Raw genomic sequence first — 18001 nt, 5'->3', positions numbered from 1 at the left:
TTTTGATCGTCCTGGTATCTCAAAGACGATATGAATGGATTTTGTATGCTGAGAATGATCTCAGCCTTTAACTCTAACTCGTCAGCCTGTCGGATAACTTTACTCGGTAGCTTGCGCCCTGAGACCATGTTGTTTATATATATTTCCCTGGCAACTGGTAGCTTCATCCCCCAGCGCATGTCTACGAATATATGTCACAATTGCCTGACTACCAATAACAATAGTACCAACAGTGCGCGTCACTAACTTTCAAAGTTTGATCGAACTATCATATCATCGACAAGGCGCAGCTAAGCATCCGCATGCATAGCAAGAAAATAATCCCCTCATTGGATCTCACTCCGCCCCGCAACTCGTATTTAATCAGGGGGACTATAAAGTCAACCACCGAGCCCCCAGCTGCTCCATTTCTTGTCGTTCTAATACACCCTCCTCGTCGAATATCCCCAGCCCAATGGCAACCCCAACCCCCCTTTCAATCCCGAGATCCTTAATCTCAACACCCACAGGCACCCTCCTTCCCACTTTATCCTCCTACACAAGTCCAGAGCAACAAGCCCTCCTTACAAGTCATAGCAACTGCGCACTTCTCGCAAAGATCTACTACCGCGAATTCACCACAACACGGGAAAAAGCCCACCTCGATTTCGCAATTACCCTTGCCTCGCGCTGTCTAGATCTCTATGAAAGTGACGACGCAGTCCGGAAGAAATACCTCTATCTCCTGGGGAAGTATTCTGGATCTCGACATAAACGATTACAGAATAACGACGCGGAAGATCGATACAACGCCATCAAAGCATTAAGAGCAAGCCTCAGCGCTCTAGACGATGATAGCGAGGCATACCCGGAAACATATCTCACCGGATTACCACGGGCAAGAGCGTCAGAGTGCCTGGGTTGGTGCTTGAAGGATCTATATGAGAAGACGGCCAGATCGTTAATTTTCGATGATGCGCTGCGGTATTTGAAGGATGCGGTGCGGGGATACAAGGATTTTGGGGCTGCAGAGGGAAAAAGCGAGGCGCTGGTTAGGTGTTATCTTGCTGGTGCGGAGCTGTGGAGGCTTAAGGGGGAGAAGATGGAATCTGACGAGGATGGTGTTTTGGAGTCTGGGGAAGTACCCGGTGCTAAGGAATCAAAGTGGGCAAATAATGCGGTTGATGCTGCGGTTGAGGGGGAGGGGTTATGGTTTGAGGCGAAGGAGGCGTTGGCGGGTGCGTATTTTCGCGCTTATCAGGGGGGGATCGAGAGCGAGAGTGAACGAGATGATGACAGCGAGGGAGACGGTCACAGTCAGGGCGAGGAGATCCCTTCGCGTGATAGGTCTCTTCTTGATCTGGCGATTGAGCATCTAGAGGATGTGGCTGAACGGGTTGATGAGAGCGACGGAAACAAGGATCAGCTGTCGCGGTATCATTTCCAGCTGGGCCGAATGCACTTTGCGCTTGTGAAGGTCACCCAAGATTCTGACGATGGGAGTGAGGCGTCGAGCCATATTCAGAGATCCTTACAGCTCACACCGCGGAATCATCCTTCTCGACCGGAGCGAGTGGCATTTTGGCACGAGTCTGCCGACTACCTCTCCAAGAACGACAGGCTGGGCCTCGACATTCGAGGACGGCCAACACTGGCAGAGATTTGCGCATTCGGCCGTCGCATTGATAAAGTTGCAGATGAGGACCCAGAAGAGGCAGCGAGGCTATCCGAAGAGAAGGCGTTTATGTATTATGCGCGATATCAATCAATGCTGAGATACGCGGAAGCGCTTAGCGCGGTTGAAGTCATGGAGGAGTCGGTTGAGATCACCCCATCCGAGAATGAGGAGCAGTCGATTGAGCGGCGCAGGACTATTGCATTTCTATGCGACCGGATCTTTGCTGAGAGCCAGAGGCCAAGTATTTTGGACCGGGGCATTCCATATGCGAGGGAGGCTGTGGAGTTGTGTGAGAGTGCGAGTGCTGTTGGCGACAATGTCAAGGCTCTTACTTTCCACACGGCTGCAAGAATACTTTCGGATAGGTTCCAGGAGGACGATGAAGAGGATACAGAGGTGGCTGCTGAGATTGTTCGGTATGCAGCCCGTGCGGTGCAGCTCATCAGTAACTACTGTGACAAGGATGATGGGTGTCAGGAGTGCGAGGACAGGGGTATGTTCAAGCGGGATTTGGAGTCTATGCGAAAGTTAGTGGAAACTGATATGGACGAACCGAAGGGATAATCCGGATCCTTCAGCCCTAGCAGGCTGCAAATAGAATAGAAGAGCATATCTGTCACAACCCTTGCTTCAGAATGAGACAGTCAAGCGCTTGCACCCTGAATCAGGGTATCTGAGAAGCCCGAGCAGATGAAACCATGACAAGTCCCCAGAATCCAAGTCATTGTTTCAAGTAAATCTAGTGCTGCAGACGAACTGTGCGTGCGGGGCCCCTGATTAGCCTAAACGGCCCTGTCAGGGTGCAGAGTCCTGCAACATTGACGGTTCCACTGACGGAGAAACTCGAGCGAACTCTTCAGGATGTACTGTCGATCCACAAATTCTTCCAGGAATAGCGCAGGTTAATCAAGTTCTCCGGAATTTCACTCAATATAGAACGGACGGCTGTTTCAGGTATACACCACGGGCCACGACCTCTTGGCACTGACTCGCCCTGACGATTTAAGAGTCTTCAAAATACCATTCTAGCGATGGTCCGAGTATTTGCACAGGTAGCAAGATGAGGAGCATTTTCCATACCACGGCGCTGGCCGCCCTCTTCGTCGCTGTCAACGCGCAACTCCGCGTCCGCCTTACCCCCTCCAACATCCGCACCCTGGCTGAGCCTGACTTCGAGACCCTGATTGTCGAGAGCGAGTCGGAGAGCGCGACAGATACGTTTGGCGATGTTGGTGTTACCGTCACTGCGCCGGATGGTTCGTATCTAGAGGGCAGCTTCTACAAGTTCCAGTACACTCGCTTCGTCTCGCATCTTGGTGAGCGGGTCGCGAACCAGGGAATCACCACGTCGGCGGATAACCCAGGTGCTATTACCCTGTCGCTCACAGGATTGAGTGAAGGTGAGCATACCTTGCTGACTTGGCATAACTTGTGGTCGAACCCTGAGGGTGAGGCTGCGACTGTGTCAATTACTGCAAATGGAGAGGAGGTTGCTTCGGTATGTGACCACCAATGTCGAGCTAGACCGTACTGACCAGATAGGGCGTCGAACAATCCGTCCGCGTCGATAACATCTGGGAGGCCAAGACATCCTACATCACCTTTTCTGTCGCGTCTGCCGACGAAGCCGTGGAGATCGTCTACACTCCTTCCGGCGGTGACGGCCGCGTCTACCTCAACGGCTTCGAGCTCGACACCCCTGCCATCGGAAGCCAGATCTCCTTCCCCAGCCCTTCCCACCGAGATGAACGTATCGAGCCCGAGGATGGAAGCAGTGTTGTCGCGTCGTGGAGAGCCCCCGCCGACATCGAGTCTCCCACCTACAACATCTACTTCGGCACCGACCCTGAAAACTTCGAGCAGTCTCACGAGGGAGCCACCGAAACGAATGCTGTCCTAGCAGGTGAGTTACCCTCCCACCTACAGCACACCCACTAACCCCCCAGGCCTCAACAAATTCGACACCTTCTACTGGCGCGTCGACGTCGTCTCCGGCGAAACCATCCACCCCGGCCGCGTCTTCACCTTCCGCCTCGCCCAGCTCGCCTTCCCCGGCGCCGAGGGATACGGGTGAGTTTCCCAACCCCTTCAATTCATAAGAACCTCCTAATAACTCTCAACAGCCGCTTCGCCCGCGGCGGCCGCGGCGGCAAAGTCGTCAAAGTCACCAGCCTCGACGACAGCGAAGACCCCGGAACCCTCCGGCACGCCCTCACAATCGAAACCGGCCCGCGCATCATCATCTTCGACGTCGGCGGCGTCATAACCACCACCTCCCGCCTCTCCGTAAACACCAACTACATCACCCTCGCCGGCCAAACCGCCCCAGGCAAAGGCATCGCAATCCAAGGCCACCCGCTCGGCCTCTCCGGCGCCTCAGACGTAATCTTCCGACACATCCGCGTGCGCCCTGGATCCAGCGCCGGCGTCACAGTCGATGGGATGGGGATGTCCGGGTCAAACCACTGTATCCTCGACCGGTGCTCGATGGGCTGGGCGATCGACGAGAGTTTCTCGTCGCGCACGGCAAAGAATATTACTTTCCAACGGAATATGATTTCGGAGCCGTTGAATGTGGCTGGCCATCAGAATTACCCGGAGGGCACGGCGCATGGCTATGCGGCCACTGTGGGCGGGGATGTGGCGAGTCTGCATCATAATCTGATTGCGCATGCCGAGGGGAGGAGTTGGAGTATGGGGGGTGGGGTCGATGATAATGCGAATTTTGCGGGGAGGTTGGATATTCGGAATAATGTTGTCTACAACTTCGGTACGTTCGCGATCCTATACCGAGCTAGGCTGCAGGAATGATGCTAATCTGGCTCGCTTATAGGAGGGAGAGTCACAGACGGCGGCGCAATGGAGGTCAACTTTGTGGGAAATCTATACAAGCAGGGTCCTGCGAGTGAGCTTACCTATGCTTTGCAGGCTACCGTATGCCCCTCCCCTGTCTTTATGAACATCTGAACAAGAAGAGATACTAACAAGGAACAGTACGAAGACGGCCTCCCCGGCAAACAGCAATACCACTGCGCCGGCAACGCCATGCCGGGCGTCTTCGACCAGGACTCGGTCCAATTCGTCGACGACGGCGAAGGCCAAGACTCCGAAATCGCCTGCTACGCCGCTATCAGCATCGACCCGGCGCCAGACTATCAAAAGTTCTTTGATGAGCCGTATGTCTTTGCTACAGTATAGTTTACTCGATAGAATACTAATAACTGGAATAACAGATTCTTCCCCTCCCACATAACCGAACACACCGCACACGAGTCTTACAAAATTGTCCTCTCTGACTCCGGCGCCTCCCAGCCAGCCCTCGACGACCACGACACGCGTATAATCCAAGAGACTATCGACGGCACAGCGGAATTCTCAGGCTCTGTCTCCGGTAAACCCGGTCTAATCGACAACGAAGCTGACGTCGGCGGTCTCGAGGATTTCCCGACAGTAACCCGCTCTGCATCCTGGGATAGTGACAACGATGGCATTCCGGACTGGTGGGATGGCAGTACCGGTGGAGACGGGTATACGGTTATCGAGGGGTATTTGAATTTCATGGCGGAGCCGCATGTTTTCGTTACGCCTGGGGGATCTGTGGAGGTTGAGTTGGGGGGTCTGGCGAGGGGGTTTGTGGAGCCTGTTTTCTCTGTGCAGGCGGGTGAGGGGGGTGTTGTGGAGGTTAGTGTTGATGGTGCTGTGGCGGTTTATACTTCTACTGGGGAAGCTGGGGTGGGTTACTTTACGGTGGGCATTGAGGATGGGGAAGGGAGTGTTTGGGAGAGGAGGGTTGGGGTGGCGGTTTTCGAGGGGGCGGATGAGGTGCAGTAATGGGTTCTATTCTGTATGTATGCTTGCTGTAGTTCTACACTTCGATTGTATATTGGCTGTCAATCTATCCGCAATGCAAAACAAGGACAGGGTCACAATGCTATTAGATGCGGGAAACAAATTCGCCTCCGGTCTGATAACCCTCTGCTTCGTGGTGTACATTGAACCTTCAGCATTCAGAGAGCCTCAGCTCTCAGTACGTATGCCCTCTTGAGCAGCCAATTAAGTCCTCGACCAAGACCAAGCCGTAAAAGCGCCTGCTACGCTATGCAGAGTTCCCCCTGGTATACAAACAAGATTGCGGATATAGCTTCCACGCAACGCCACCAAGTGGGATTAAACTTCAGAATACCTACCGCTGAGGCGGTGATGATATCATGACTAGAGCCAGCCCTGGATACGGACGTACTGCAGTCGGCAGTTTTAAATGCTGCTGAGCACAACAAGGGGCGCAGATAGGAAAGGTAGAGCTAGCTCAGCCAGAAGGAGTTCTCACCCAGAATTAACAAGATACTGAACGACTCTCCGATATTACCACCTCAAGCACTGAAATCGCCAGTAGCTCCATTCGCCTCTTGCTCGCCGACGCATTGGTGGTGATGAATCAATGGTAGATAACACCTTCAAGATGGCCATGCCGTTCGAAATCCCCACCACCAGCAGATCGCGAAACCTGCATAGCCAACAAATAATAGAAGAAGAAAAGGATGTGACAAATGTCGTGCAGTGGCTCAACAGGGCACTGTCAACGATAGACGACGAATGAGTCAAACTTCCTCAGCTCTCGTCCGATTCGACATCCTGGAAAGAAAGCGGCAATCAGTACATAAGGCTGATGCTGGGGAAGAAAAAGACAAAACAACAAAGGGATGCTGAAAGAAAAAACGGCTCAAATGCGGAGCTCAGCTAACTTCAATAAAGGGCCCCAAGCGAGTCCCGAATTCATCTTCCAACAGCTCCGCGGCGTGTTCATGCTCCATCAACGCCTGCATATCGTCATGGTCCTCCTCATCAACGTTCCAGATCGGCTCGCCAGCTCCGCGCATATTGGTGAGGATACATTGGCGATAATGCCAATTCAGGCAATCGTTACTAACGCGGGCATTCATGGGCCCGGTCCTCGTGGACTGATTGAGCTCCCCACCACCAAAGTTGAGGACGTCATCTTCAAAGACCACGACGCGGTATCCATTCTAAATTCATTTCAATGAGCTGCGCGAACATGCGAGGCCTGGATAAAACTTACGTTCGGGTTGAATCCCAGGGTAAAGTCATCGAAGACAGTATGGGCATTTTGTTCCAGCATCAGCCCATTTTGGGCGGAAAACAGGCCCCTTGGCGCGATCAGGTTTGGGTTGGTGTTGTCTGTGATCCAGGCTTGGTAACCATTCCTGGTCCATGTCCCGAGTTGACCGACGGGGAAAATATGGGCTGCAGCCAGAAGGCGTCTTGGGTTGCGGACCGGACCACGGAGCCCTGTGAGAACGCAACGGCCGTCACGATTCCAGACTCGCTGAGCAAAACTGCGCTGGTTGGCTCTTTGAGATCGTGTCGACTGCTGAGGGGTTCGCGCGCGGCGCACCACTTGTTCTGAAGTGACCTTGACCGGGATTACCTGACGCTGGACTCCAAGAACCACGTATCGGCCTCTGGGAGTTTGTTGAGAGTTCCGAGGCAACATTGCTTGGAAGCTATTATTTTCGCCCAAGTGGTAAAGATTGAAACGATGATTCTGGGGGAAATGAACGAAATGGGTGCACATTTCGTAGAATTCTCGGTTGGTGACATGCGCTGGAGGGTCGTTGAAGAAGCCCCCTGTATTATCAGATCATGATGCAGGGTGTTTCAATGGAGCTGATGATCAAGACATACCTCCCAAGTATTGGCCGCTTCCTCCAAAAACATGCGCGTTGCGCGGACGAGGGATCTCTGGAATGACCCAAGGGTGTGGCATTATGATAGATCTTAGACCACAATGAATGTAGAGAGGGTGATGGGATTTCTTTGGAAAATGATGATACGGAGGAAGTTATCCTCGTGGTTTGCGGTAGATGTCGTGGGGATGGTTCGAGGAAGAGAAGCTCACCGCAAGATTTATACCAATTCGTCCGCCTCACTTACACCTCACTTAACCAGCATTCACACCTCGCTTGGATGGCGTTCAACATTCACTATGTTGGCTTCGCTTGAATTCGATTCTGGGGGCATCTTACCTTCAAGAGTCTAACCTTGTGAATGATATCATCCGCCATCATAGGCGGTAGGTCGAACGCTGGTCTCGGTGGCGTTTTGTGGAAGCTAAATCCGCAGCCTTATCTCTTTGGTAGATGTCTTTGGTTGAATTGCTATAACTAGGTGGCCCTCAATCCATTGCACGGTGCCAGTCTAACCAGCTCCTGGCTTTTGGATACCTCGTTTTTTTTTCTGTCGTGGAGTGGTGATTGTCGTTATAGATCTCTCAATACACTACGATGTGCCGGGCCCTCCTTTCTGGCAACATCGGCTACAGCTCCTAAACCAGTCTCCCTGTTCCGTTATATACGATACTCGTTCGCAGAATGCCACGGCGTGGTGGATGAGACATCTACGATCTTAAATGCGTGGCAGGATATCAATTTATTGATTATCATGCTCCCTGGTCCTAGCTAGGGGAAAGAATAGGTACAAGCCTAATAGTACAGGAAGGCTCTATGACAATATCCATAATAACATTCATAAACGCCTAATTCCAACCCGTAGCAAAGCAAATTAAAGCCCAGATCAAGTGTCCAGGCACACCGTCCCAAGCCCACTTGCTTGCTTGCTTGTCAGAAACATCATATCATATCGTTCTCTTCATGGCATTCATAATCGTCGTCGTGCTCATAGTCGTCGTATTGCAATTTATGCTCAACTAAACGACTCACAACCTCCACGAAGCCCCAGTGCAGTGCAATGCAGTCCAATCCAATCCATGCGAATATGTCCAAACCTCCTAGTGGCAAAAAAAAAAAAAAAAGAATACAAAACTCCAAATCCCAATCGCAATCCCATGCTCCGGATAAAACGCAGAAAAAAACACCCAAAACATCCAAAATCCAGGCCTCAAGAGAAATATCCACCCAACACACGGATCGGTAAAACCTCCTCAGCCCACCGCCTCATCTCTTGATAGACCCAGAACCGCTCTTCCCCTCCCTGCTCTTCTTCCTCGTGCATGAGTCTAGCGAAGACGTTTCTCTGGTCTTCGACATTCTCGAGACCCGCGCCTGCGGCGGAGCGCTTTTGGCCCCTTGGACCTGGGCTTGGGCTTGCGCTTGACTTTGGTTCTTCCTTGATAGGCGCGGGGGGTTCTGACTCTTCCTTGATAATGGTATTGGGAAGACTCGAAATGCTAATCTTCGTCCTTTTTGCTGGCATGGGAGTGGGAGTGGGAGTGGGAGTGGCGGGAACACCCTCGTCAAGACCCGCCTCGTCGGCAGATCGTTTTTTGCGCTTCATAATTGGTGAGTCGCCGAGTTCGACGCTGCCTGTTGCGTTGACGTCGACGTCTACGTTATTAAGTGCTCCTGGCACTTTCCAGCGGGGCGAGTCGCCGAGCTCTATGCTCTCTGCCCTGCCGTCGACCTTTCGTTTCTTAGTGTTGGAGGGAGTACTGGCGGTTTCTGCTTCTGCTTCTGCTTCAGCCTCGTCGTGAGACCGAGACCGTTTCTTGCTTTCGCTGGCCTGGTTTTCGCTGGGGCTGTGTGTGCTCCAGAATCTGTCCAGGTTGAGATCGTCGTATACCGTGCCAGGGAAGACTGTCGTGTCACCGATGGGTGTGGAGGCAAGATAGCGAGAGAAGAGATCGTATCCGTTTTCTTCGGAGACGGTCTCTGGGTCTATCAGCGGGAACATGCGGATGACTACATATTCTCCGTTGAAGTGTGCTTGCAGGATGCGGGCGCGGTGGCCGATTATGGAGATTAGGGAGACCTGCGATTGTTAGTCTTTTGCTTTCTGGAGTTGGAGTTGAGGTAGGAAGGAATTGCTGGGGTGGGAACATACAGGCATGACCTTGTTCTTCTTCATGACAGGGCGGCCATTCTGGTAGCGCGAGATCATGGCAGTTAGTATTGTGATGACCTCGCTGCGCATGAGTGTTTTGGCGGGGTCGGCGGTTGCATGTGGCTGGCTTGATACGATGAACGAGGTATGTGGCACGTTGTCTTGTGATGAGTAGATGGCCCGCACGAACCAGGAGTCGTCGGGGTGGTAAGCCGTTGGCACGTAGATTTCGGCCTCGTCTTCTGAGTACCGCCCGAAGACGTTCTCGAGGCGGGCTTCTTTGCGTCTGTGGGAGTTAGTGAGATGCTGAGCTGATGTTGACTGTGAGGGACTTACCGATCGTACCACGCCGTTTCGTTGATGAGGGTGGTGAGTTGCTTGTTCTTTGCGCTCCAGACGCGGTCGCAGCGAACGAAGCTGCTCTGTATTCTACTGCTGACAACTGTGTGGTAGTCCACTGAGTAGACGACTGGCTGTGGTGTAATGGGAGTAGCAGTGGTCGCGTTGGTGGACGGGGACCGGCCGTCCGTCCCCTGATCCCAGATGCCAGTGCCAGTGGTTTGCGGGCCTGAAGCTGTTAGCTGGATGAACACGTATACACGAACGCTGTCTACTTACTTGGATTGCTTTCTGCCTCAGGGGCCGACTCGCTCTTGTGGGTGATACAGCGTTGCTCGAGGTCGTTCACGATGCTTTGGAGCTTGCCGAGTTTCTCAGTGCCGCTGACTTTATTCATGACTTTGTAGAGAGCGTCGAAGAGTCTTTTCTCTTCTAGAGTCTCTACGGCTTCTTCTTCGTCGAGGCGGTCCTTGAGGCGCTGCCGTGGGGATTTCTCTTCAGCCTCGTTGATTGCCTCGTAGAGCATGTCGTAGAGGCTCTTGTCTTCGGCAGCCTCCTCTTCTTCGGCCTCGTCGATAGTCTCATAAAGAGCATCGTAAACCTCAGCATCCTCTTCATCAGAATCAGAATCAGAACCAGCATCCGTAGCCTTGCCATCCCAAGTCTGGATCGGCATGCTCGCCAGCTGACCCGGGGCCATAGGCGCAAAGTAATTATCGCTGACTCCCACCATAGGATCTAACGAGCACTCATTACAATAGACATTCATTGGCTGCACCTCAATCCCCACGTCGATCAGCTCGGCGAACGACTGGCCTTCCCCAGCCGCCAACGTTCCCTCGCGGAGGACTTTATTGAGGTGAGCCACTCGCTCTTGGGTTTGGAGCCTCAGGCACTTCCTCGCGAAGGCCTTTTCGGCTTCTTGTGCGGCTTCTTGCGCTGCTTTTAGCTCGGCGCTGCTGGATGTGGTGATGTAGGAGAATGTGGGTGCTTGGGTCGTGCTGGCGTTGCTGTCGCTGGGGGTGCAGGTGAAGGTGTTCAAGATCTTGTGGGGAGTCATCTTGATGGAGGGTGTGATGGTAATGAGAGTAGTGATGAAGTTATGATAAACGATAATGAATGGATATCAGAGCGATGATGATAGATGAGTACTGGAAGAGCTCTCAGAGGGTACAGAAGGATGTTCTTGAGATGATGGTTGTGAGTGGGTTGGTGTTGATGAATAGAGATGACGATGACAAAGCGGAGAGATACAGGATAGTCAGATATGATGAATAGGGAATACAGGATATTGGATCGATACAGGAATGACAGATTAGTTGAATTCGCACGTTCAAGTGCGAAGAGACAAAAGTTTGCGAGGGGTATTGGTGGAGGAAGAGAGAGGAGAAGAAAGGTCGACGACGATGACGATGGTGATGGTGATAATGATGGCGGTGAGGACGAGATTACGAAAAATGATATCAAGCTGATAAAGTAACACTCTGAAGCTAGAGAAGCCGGATAGCGATATCTCGAACGGTAGTTGAAGATATCGTAATCGGTGGGTGGTTGGTGATAGAGAGAGGAGAGAGCGGAGATGAAGCAAAAGAGCTCTCTTAGAGGCGGCGAGGGCTCACCACCAGAACTCAATTCCCTCGTCATCAAGAGTGAACCTGCGCCTCAGGTGACCAAGTGCTGCCAGCGAGGTTGTCGCCTTCCTGTGGTTATGCAAACACGGAACTACGGTTCTCTCAAGTCTTGCGGCTACGATAGAGTCATCTCGTAACCTACCCAAGGGAAGCTCAGATAGAGTTGGATTCTCTTGATAGTGGCCCTTTTGTATGGGTAATTATCTGCTATAGACCTAGGCTAAACGATCTATGACGCATTGCCAGCGCTTGTAGTGGACCAATTCTCGTCGACGCAGGACAGCTGGGAGTTCCAGAAAGGGACTCCATGAAGGAATCTCCGCAAACTCTACCGTGTAGAAAACACTATTCTATGGCTTGTTATGATGCTCGACTAAGCCGACTAAGCTTTGTGGCTTCAGCTGGCTGAATAGCAAGAACGTCCTGTGCGACAAGGCCGAAATCGAGCGAATTGAGCAACCAGTTCCCTCCGACCGAGATACCGCAGCGAGTCTCACCATCATATAAGCCCTCACTGAGCAACTTGCCTTCCGCTCCGATTCCACTCCGCCGTGGCAAGTCCGAAAACCTAGTGTACAGGGCGGGCTCAGCCCAGCGCAGCAGTCGGCAAGCCATCAACGTAAGGCACTGGTGGCTCTGCAAGACAACCAGAAGGCACCCAGAAGGCGAGCAGGCTTTGGGTCCTTCAGGCGGGCAATTCGTAGAAACCAACGACGGCTTGGCGCTGGACTGCACATTCATTCTCTTCACAGGAGACACTGTAGTTCCAGCCCAAACGCTCGACGCGTCTTACGCGAATTGCAAGTACGCGACAGGCGCGTTTTTTTCTTTACTCTGTTTGTACTGATTAGTCTTGGAGAGCTTGTCTGCAATGGTTCGATCTGAGATCTGCGAGCACCCAAGTCGTTCGAGAGTTCTGCCTGGACCACCTCACCGAACATCAAAGGTCAATTGCATTACCGTGACCTCATAGCAGTCGGTTCCTGTGCTCTACGTTGCAATAATTATATATAACTAAAATTGAAGCTTCACCGATTCTACCCTGAAGAAAGACAATGTTGACTCACCTCTGCAGCCGCAAAGTATATACCGTCTGTTGAATATAGGGGACCCCGAACCCAATTTCGTCTCTGAACCAATCTCGTTCAGATGAGGGTACGCTCTGTCTGGTCGCGGTTGTGGGGAGAGTTTGCGGGATGTGATGGGGGTGGGTTACTGGTCAGGGTTGCGGGATGCCAAAGTTAGGAGTCAGAACGGGAGAGTCTTCCGATTCTATTCTTGGATCAAATCTAGGCTGCCTGCAATTGACTCATGTTGTCTGTATAGCAGAAGAATATAGTCCTGTATCGCAGGTATAGCGTCTAGAGAGAGTACTTGTAAGATAGCCCTAACCATAGCGCGCCAAGGAATCTCACTGACATGACTCGAGCATTCTTCACCGATCCACCAGCATGATTCAACCCGATGATGGATTTACTCCACTTGAGCTTCCCTGGTTTCCCTCCATTTTCTGGTCATCGCTTAGAAATCGCGGGCCTTCCACATCTTCCTTCTCCTCCAGATTCATTATTTCGACCTCAATTCCTCCTCTCACCACCATGATCACCCCAACATCCACCCCAACCTGGCTGCTAACCACCCAAAACGGGCCCTCCTCGCTCCAATTCCTCCCAAACCACCCACTCCCGCCCCTGGGGCCCACCGACATCCTCGTCCAAATCCACGCCGCCAGTCTCAACTACCGCGAGATCGCAATCGCAAAGGTCCGCCCTCCAATTTCCCTACATACCATAACAAACTAACAACCTAAATTGCACTGCGACAGGGCAAATTCAACCTCCCCCTCCCAAACCCCATAACCCCCTCCTCCGACGGCGCCGGCGTAATCCTCGCCACAGGCTCCGCCATCGATCCCTCGATATTCAAACAGGGCGACAAGGTTGTTACGCATCTCACCGTGAACCAACCGTTTGATTCCCCCGCGACATTCAGTGATATCGGTACTGGATTAGGGCAGATTGCGCATGGGACGTTGAGGAAGTATGGCGTCTTCCACGAGAGTAGTCTTGTTAAGATGCCCGGGAACCTATCATTTAGAGAGGCAGCGACACTGACATGCTCGGGGCTGACGGCTTGGAATGCCCTGAATGGGATTCGCGGGAGGGAAGTAAAAAAGGGGGATTATGTGCTTGTGCAGGGGAGTGGCGGGGTTAGTGTTGCGGCTTTGCAGGTGGGTTCCATTTTTTTTTCTTTCTCTGCTCTCTTCTCTTCTAGTCTCTGTTCTACCTTGACGAGAACTAAGGTCGATTACCTTGAAACTAATACACAATAGTTCGCCGTCGCCTCCGGCGCGACCGTCATCGCAACGACATCCTCCCCCGCCAAAGCCTCGCGGCTGAGATCCCTCGGTGCGAAAGAGGTGATTAACTACCGCGAGACCGAGAACTGGGGGGAGGCTGCTCGAGAATTCACGCCTGACTCTCGGGGTTTCGATATTGTTGTCGATGTTGGCGGCCCCTCGACTGTGGCTCAATCGCTCCGTGCGATCCGGCCAGACGGGATTATCGCGTTAGCGGGGTTGCTTGGTGCGGGAGAAGATGTTAAGAACATCCCGAGTATCATGGATGGATTATCGTATCTCTGTACGACGAGAGGGTTTCTGTTAGGAAGTAGGAAGCAGTTTGGGGATATGGTGCGGTTTATTGAGGAGCACAAAGTGAAACCGGTTGTTGATGAACGGGTGTTTGGCTTTGGGGAGGTCAAGGAAGCGTATGAGTTTTTGGAGGCGCAGAGGCATTTTTCGAAGGTTGTTATTGATGTTGAGTAGGATAGGATAGAGTGGAGGGAGGATATACATAAAAACTAGAACATAGAATAGATTAAAGATGTAACAGTATTCTAAACAGTGACATTCGGACCAACGGATCCACCTAACCCTACTTCGGGCACTGTCTCCGAGGCATCTCTATTCGAAACGGATCAATAAGCTCGAGCCCACAAGTGCCAGTCTAGTGGCAGTCTAGACTGCCCCGCATTTCCCATGCACCCACTTTTCCGCAGAGGTGGCTAATTGCACTCACTACAAGGATCTTCAGCGAGATTCAGCCTATATTGCCGTGCTGATCCGGGGTCGTGAAGAACCTATCGAATGCTTAAGCACGCCAAGCATCGCGGTTTCCTGTTGGGATCAGGAGAGGATGTTCCTGTGAACGATTCAGCCTATTTTGGGCTGTCGATCGTGAAACGGACTAGTCTCCGGTGGACACCTCCGTTGTCTGTAGTAGGACAATTCCCTGACATGCCATATGGCTTGCCCCTGATTTGGTGCCTCGGGCAGGTGGTGTTTCAGGAGAAGGATGAACTGAACCGGATCAGCCTAATCAGTCTGTTGCAGCCGTTACGGAGTATACCATCCGCCTCCACACGCCTGCTGTATATAAAGCCTCACTCCCCTCTCCCTCTCCCTCAACAACCACAACCACGCAACCAACTACAACAATGGTCTCCTTCTCAGCTCTCTTCGTCGCCCTCACCGCGGCCCTCAGCGCCTTCGCTGCTCCTGCCCCCGCCCCGGCCGCAGACCTCTCCGTCCGCGACCCAAACACCCATCTCCTCGAGCGCTCCACCCCCAGCTCCACCGGCTGGCACAACGGCTACTACTACTCCTTCTGGACCGACGGCGGCGGCGACGTCACCTACACCAACACCAACGGCGGCTCCTACACGGTGCAGTGGTCCAACGTCGGCAACTTTGTCGGCGGCAAGGGCTGGAATCCGGGGAGCACTAGGTACATCTTCCATCATGCACAATCGCAACCCCAGAATAGAATTTAATCAGATGTACAGGACAATCAACTACGGCGGCTCCTTCAACCCAAGCGGAAACGGCTACCTCGCCATCTACGGCTGGACCCAGAACCCGCTGATCGAGTACTACATCGTCGAGTCGTACGGCACGTACAACCCCGGTAGTGGCGGGCAGCACCGCGGGACGGTGTACTCGGATGGTGCGACGTATGATATCTATACGTCGATGCGGTATAATGCGCCCTCGATAGAGGGGACGAGGACGTTTCAGCAGTTTTGGTCGGTCAGGCAGAGTAAGAGGACTGGTGGGGCGGTTAATACGGGGAATCACTTTAATGCGTGGGCGAGGTTTGGGATGAGTTTGGGGAGCCATAATTATCAGATTGTGGCGACGGAGGGGTATCAGAGTAGTGGGTCGGCTAGTATTACGGTTTATTAGTAGGTGGATGATGCTAGTGCTGGTGCTGGTGCTGGTGCTGGTGCTGGTTGCGGTGCGGATGGGAAGGGTGCGGAGGGGATTGGGGGTGTAGCTTGGTGGACGGGAGTGGATGGATGCTCCTGCTGGCTGGATTGTTGTGAGGATGGCTTTTGGTATGGCAGTCTGTTGCTCCTTGTATATACTGTCTTTACTCTACAGACCATAGCTATTGATATTGGTCGGACGCAGCTGTCGTCTGATATAGAACATCTTCCATTTAGAGGTTACAACTATCAACACTGATCAAACGCTGATGTCGCCCGCGGGCAACCGTTCTCTCCCTAAGCCATGCAGCACCTGCGCGCCCTCTTATGTTCTAGCCGACACCTAGCCTGCACCTGCGTGCGCTTTATCCTCATTGTTGCGCCCTCTAGCGCAGTTAAACGCGATGAAACTGAGACAGAGGGGAAAGTGAAATTATGGAGTATCCCCGCCTGTTGCAAAGCAGGTGCCCAGGAGTCGAATCATGGGAGATCATTGCCGCTGTAAAAGTCAGAGAATTGGCAATGCAACTTAGTAGGTGCCGCTGAGTGCCGCCCCTGGGTCCCATTGGGTGCTGCTGGGTGCCGGTCAGTGGAGTCCTCAAGCCTACCTGTATGTTTGATGCACGAAATTACATGCTTGCACCTCCAGCTATTGTGTCTGGGAAGCCCATGACCACTTCACCCGTCCTGGATACCTCAATCTCGAGAATGGCTATGCCATTTGCTAGAGTGGAACCTTAATGACTGCTTTGGCTGGCACACAGTTGAGATCCAGCGCTATAAGCTGTGGAACCCCATCGCCCATCGGTACTCCTACCGCACACCACTACGAACAAACCTTTGCCGAACGCTATATCGGAGCCACCTCCTACATCGACGAGTACGTTGGCGGCTCGCTGCAAAGCTGAGCATCCAGTTTGTTGAGCCCGAGTCCTTGGGACTCAACACCACCCGCCTGGCCCAAACTAGGCATTGAAACCATTGTTATTGGCAAGGTTATGATCGGTGCTAAGTCCAACACAAGTCCAAGTCCAAGTCCAAGTCCTGTTTCCGTTAATCTCTCCTTCTCATCTCTCCAAACCCCGATCTAACAAACCATCGCTTCCCAGATAACTCCACCGAAGGATCCTACGAAGTCTCCTACCTCATGCACCAGGTCAGCCGATGCCAAACGGCTACCGCGAGCTGCGATTGCGCTTCTTCATCGCCGAGAAGGATCACGCCAACGCCCAGCTGTGCCACGATCTTGCGGTGCACTGCTGCATCAAAATGACCCGTAAATCTCTCTCTTCCGCTCAGAGTTCTTTTTTTATTGATTCAATCCACTCTTACGTCCCCTTGTTTGCAGATCTCGGTGCTTTCTTCCCTGCTCATTTCCAGGAGTTCAAGCATACCATGTAAGCGCTTATCCCGGCAGATATTTCCTGTTGAGCCCCGTGCAGACATGGGAACCTCACAATAGACTCCACTCGTCTAGCCTACAGGAGAGAGTGGTTGCATTAAGTACTACTCCGTAGCAGCGCAGCACGCTTGGTTGTCCTTTACAACAGGTGTCGACCTTCTCGCAACGATCCGGCACTTATCTTTAGATCATAAAGCTATAGAAGCGAAAGGGGACACGCAATAAACCTCGACAGAACCTATCCCCAACATGAGATGGCAGGGGATTTATTTTCTTCCGTTATTTGCGTCCCATTCCCCTAGCATGGAAATCGGGGAAAGAGGGAAACAGATGGAGTCTCTGTGGTTCATAGGTATCTAGGCGGGCTGCTCCAGCTAACTTAGTACCGGCTCTAGTTCCCTTTGAAGAAGCTATATTTCTTTCCCACACGTCCGAGATGAAGCGCATAATTGGGTTCGGTGTCTTGGGTTGGGTGCTTTCGATAGAGTTTTCTAAGGAACACAAATTAGGATATGGTATGCAAGAGGTTTCAATGGATCTGATTTGGGTTGGTGGTAATTCCACGCCGCAGTCTGAGGTACATGGTACGGAGGGGTTGATAGTCCTGTCTCTTTCAAGAGTTAGAGTGGTCTTGCTGCCTGTTGAGAAGTATGCAATATCTAATTATATAGGCTTGGTTGGGTCAATGAGATATGAAGAGTTACAAGAAAATCAAAAGAGCGAGAGAGCGAGAGAGCAATCTATCTATATAGTCTAGGAGGCAAACAAGCACTGAATATCTCTGGTGGGAAATATGAATGGAGATAAGCAGCGCAGATTAATCAACGAAGAGAGAAAGAAAAAAAA

The 18001-nt window shown here is 52.3% G+C and overlaps 6 protein-coding genes across 6 annotated transcripts; 4 read left to right on the top strand and 2 right to left on the bottom strand.

Moving 5' to 3' along the window:
* Window positions 1-437: 437 nt before the first annotated feature.
* On the top strand, window positions 438-2227 carry BJY04DRAFT_196996 (uncharacterized protein). The gene has a single exon (XM_073712430.1). It carries the CDS (start codon window positions 455-457, stop codon window positions 2219-2221), a length of 1767 nt encoding a protein of 588 aa, XP_073567679.1. The 5' UTR covers window positions 438-454; the 3' UTR covers window positions 2222-2227.
* Window positions 2228-2717: 490 nt separating this feature from the next.
* BJY04DRAFT_230303 (pectin lyase fold/virulence factor) lies at window positions 2718-5488 on the top strand (the record flags this gene model as incomplete). Its single annotated transcript, XM_073719263.1, has 7 exons — window positions 2718-3155; window positions 3200-3560; window positions 3604-3727; window positions 3781-4427; window positions 4491-4591; window positions 4652-4833; window positions 4891-5488. 7 exons carry the CDS (start codon window positions 2718-2720, stop codon window positions 5486-5488), a joined length of 2451 nt encoding a protein of 816 aa, XP_073567678.1.
* Window positions 5489-6390: 902 nt separating this feature from the next.
* Window positions 6391-7442, bottom strand: BJY04DRAFT_221635 (HNH endonuclease signature motif containing protein; the record flags this gene model as incomplete). The annotated part of the gene is made up of 3 exons (XM_073717187.1): window positions 6391-6681; window positions 6735-7303; window positions 7361-7442. 3 exons carry the CDS (start codon window positions 7440-7442, stop codon window positions 6391-6393), a joined length of 942 nt encoding a protein of 313 aa, XP_073567677.1.
* A 1130-nt stretch (window positions 7443-8572) lies between these two features.
* On the bottom strand, window positions 8573-10913 carry BJY04DRAFT_221634 (uncharacterized protein; the record flags this gene model as incomplete). The annotated part of the gene is made up of 4 exons (XM_073717186.1): window positions 8573-9442; window positions 9515-9800; window positions 9851-10082; window positions 10133-10913. The coding sequence occupies 4 exons, from the start codon at window positions 10911-10913 to the stop codon at window positions 8573-8575; spliced, it is 2169 nt and encodes a 722-aa protein (XP_073567676.1).
* Window positions 10914-13082: 2169 nt separating this feature from the next.
* BJY04DRAFT_221633 (zinc-dependent alcohol dehydrogenase family protein) lies at window positions 13083-14311 on the top strand (the record flags this gene model as incomplete). The annotated part of the gene is made up of 3 exons (XM_073717185.1): window positions 13083-13247; window positions 13310-13714; window positions 13817-14311. 3 exons carry the CDS (start codon window positions 13083-13085, stop codon window positions 14309-14311), a joined length of 1065 nt encoding a protein of 354 aa, XP_073567675.1.
* A 659-nt stretch (window positions 14312-14970) lies between these two features.
* Window positions 14971-15730, top strand: BJY04DRAFT_230301 (glycoside hydrolase family 11 protein; the record flags this gene model as incomplete). The annotated part of the gene is made up of 2 exons (XM_073719262.1): window positions 14971-15272; window positions 15331-15730. The coding sequence occupies exons 1-2, from the start codon at window positions 14983-14985 to the stop codon at window positions 15728-15730; spliced, it is 690 nt and encodes a 229-aa protein (XP_073567674.1). The 5' UTR covers window positions 14971-14982.
* Between the last annotated feature and the right edge of the window lie 2271 nt (window positions 15731-18001).

Source organism: Aspergillus karnatakaensis (assembly GCF_047715665.1).
Source record: "Aspergillus karnatakaensis strain CBS 102800 unplaced genomic scaffold BJY04scaffold_51, whole genome shotgun sequence".
NCBI lineage: Eukaryota > Fungi > Ascomycota > Eurotiomycetes > Eurotiales > Aspergillaceae > Aspergillus > Aspergillus karnatakaensis.
The sequence above is the reverse complement of the archived record's forward strand: the minus strand, read 5'-3'. Positions and strand labels throughout refer to the sequence as shown.

What these genes read in the sequence shown, in the direction of transcription:
- BJY04DRAFT_196996 (XM_073712430.1), top strand. Translation starts at nt 455, where the DNA reads ATGGCAACCCCAACCCCCCTTTCAATCCCGAGATCCTTAATCTCAACA.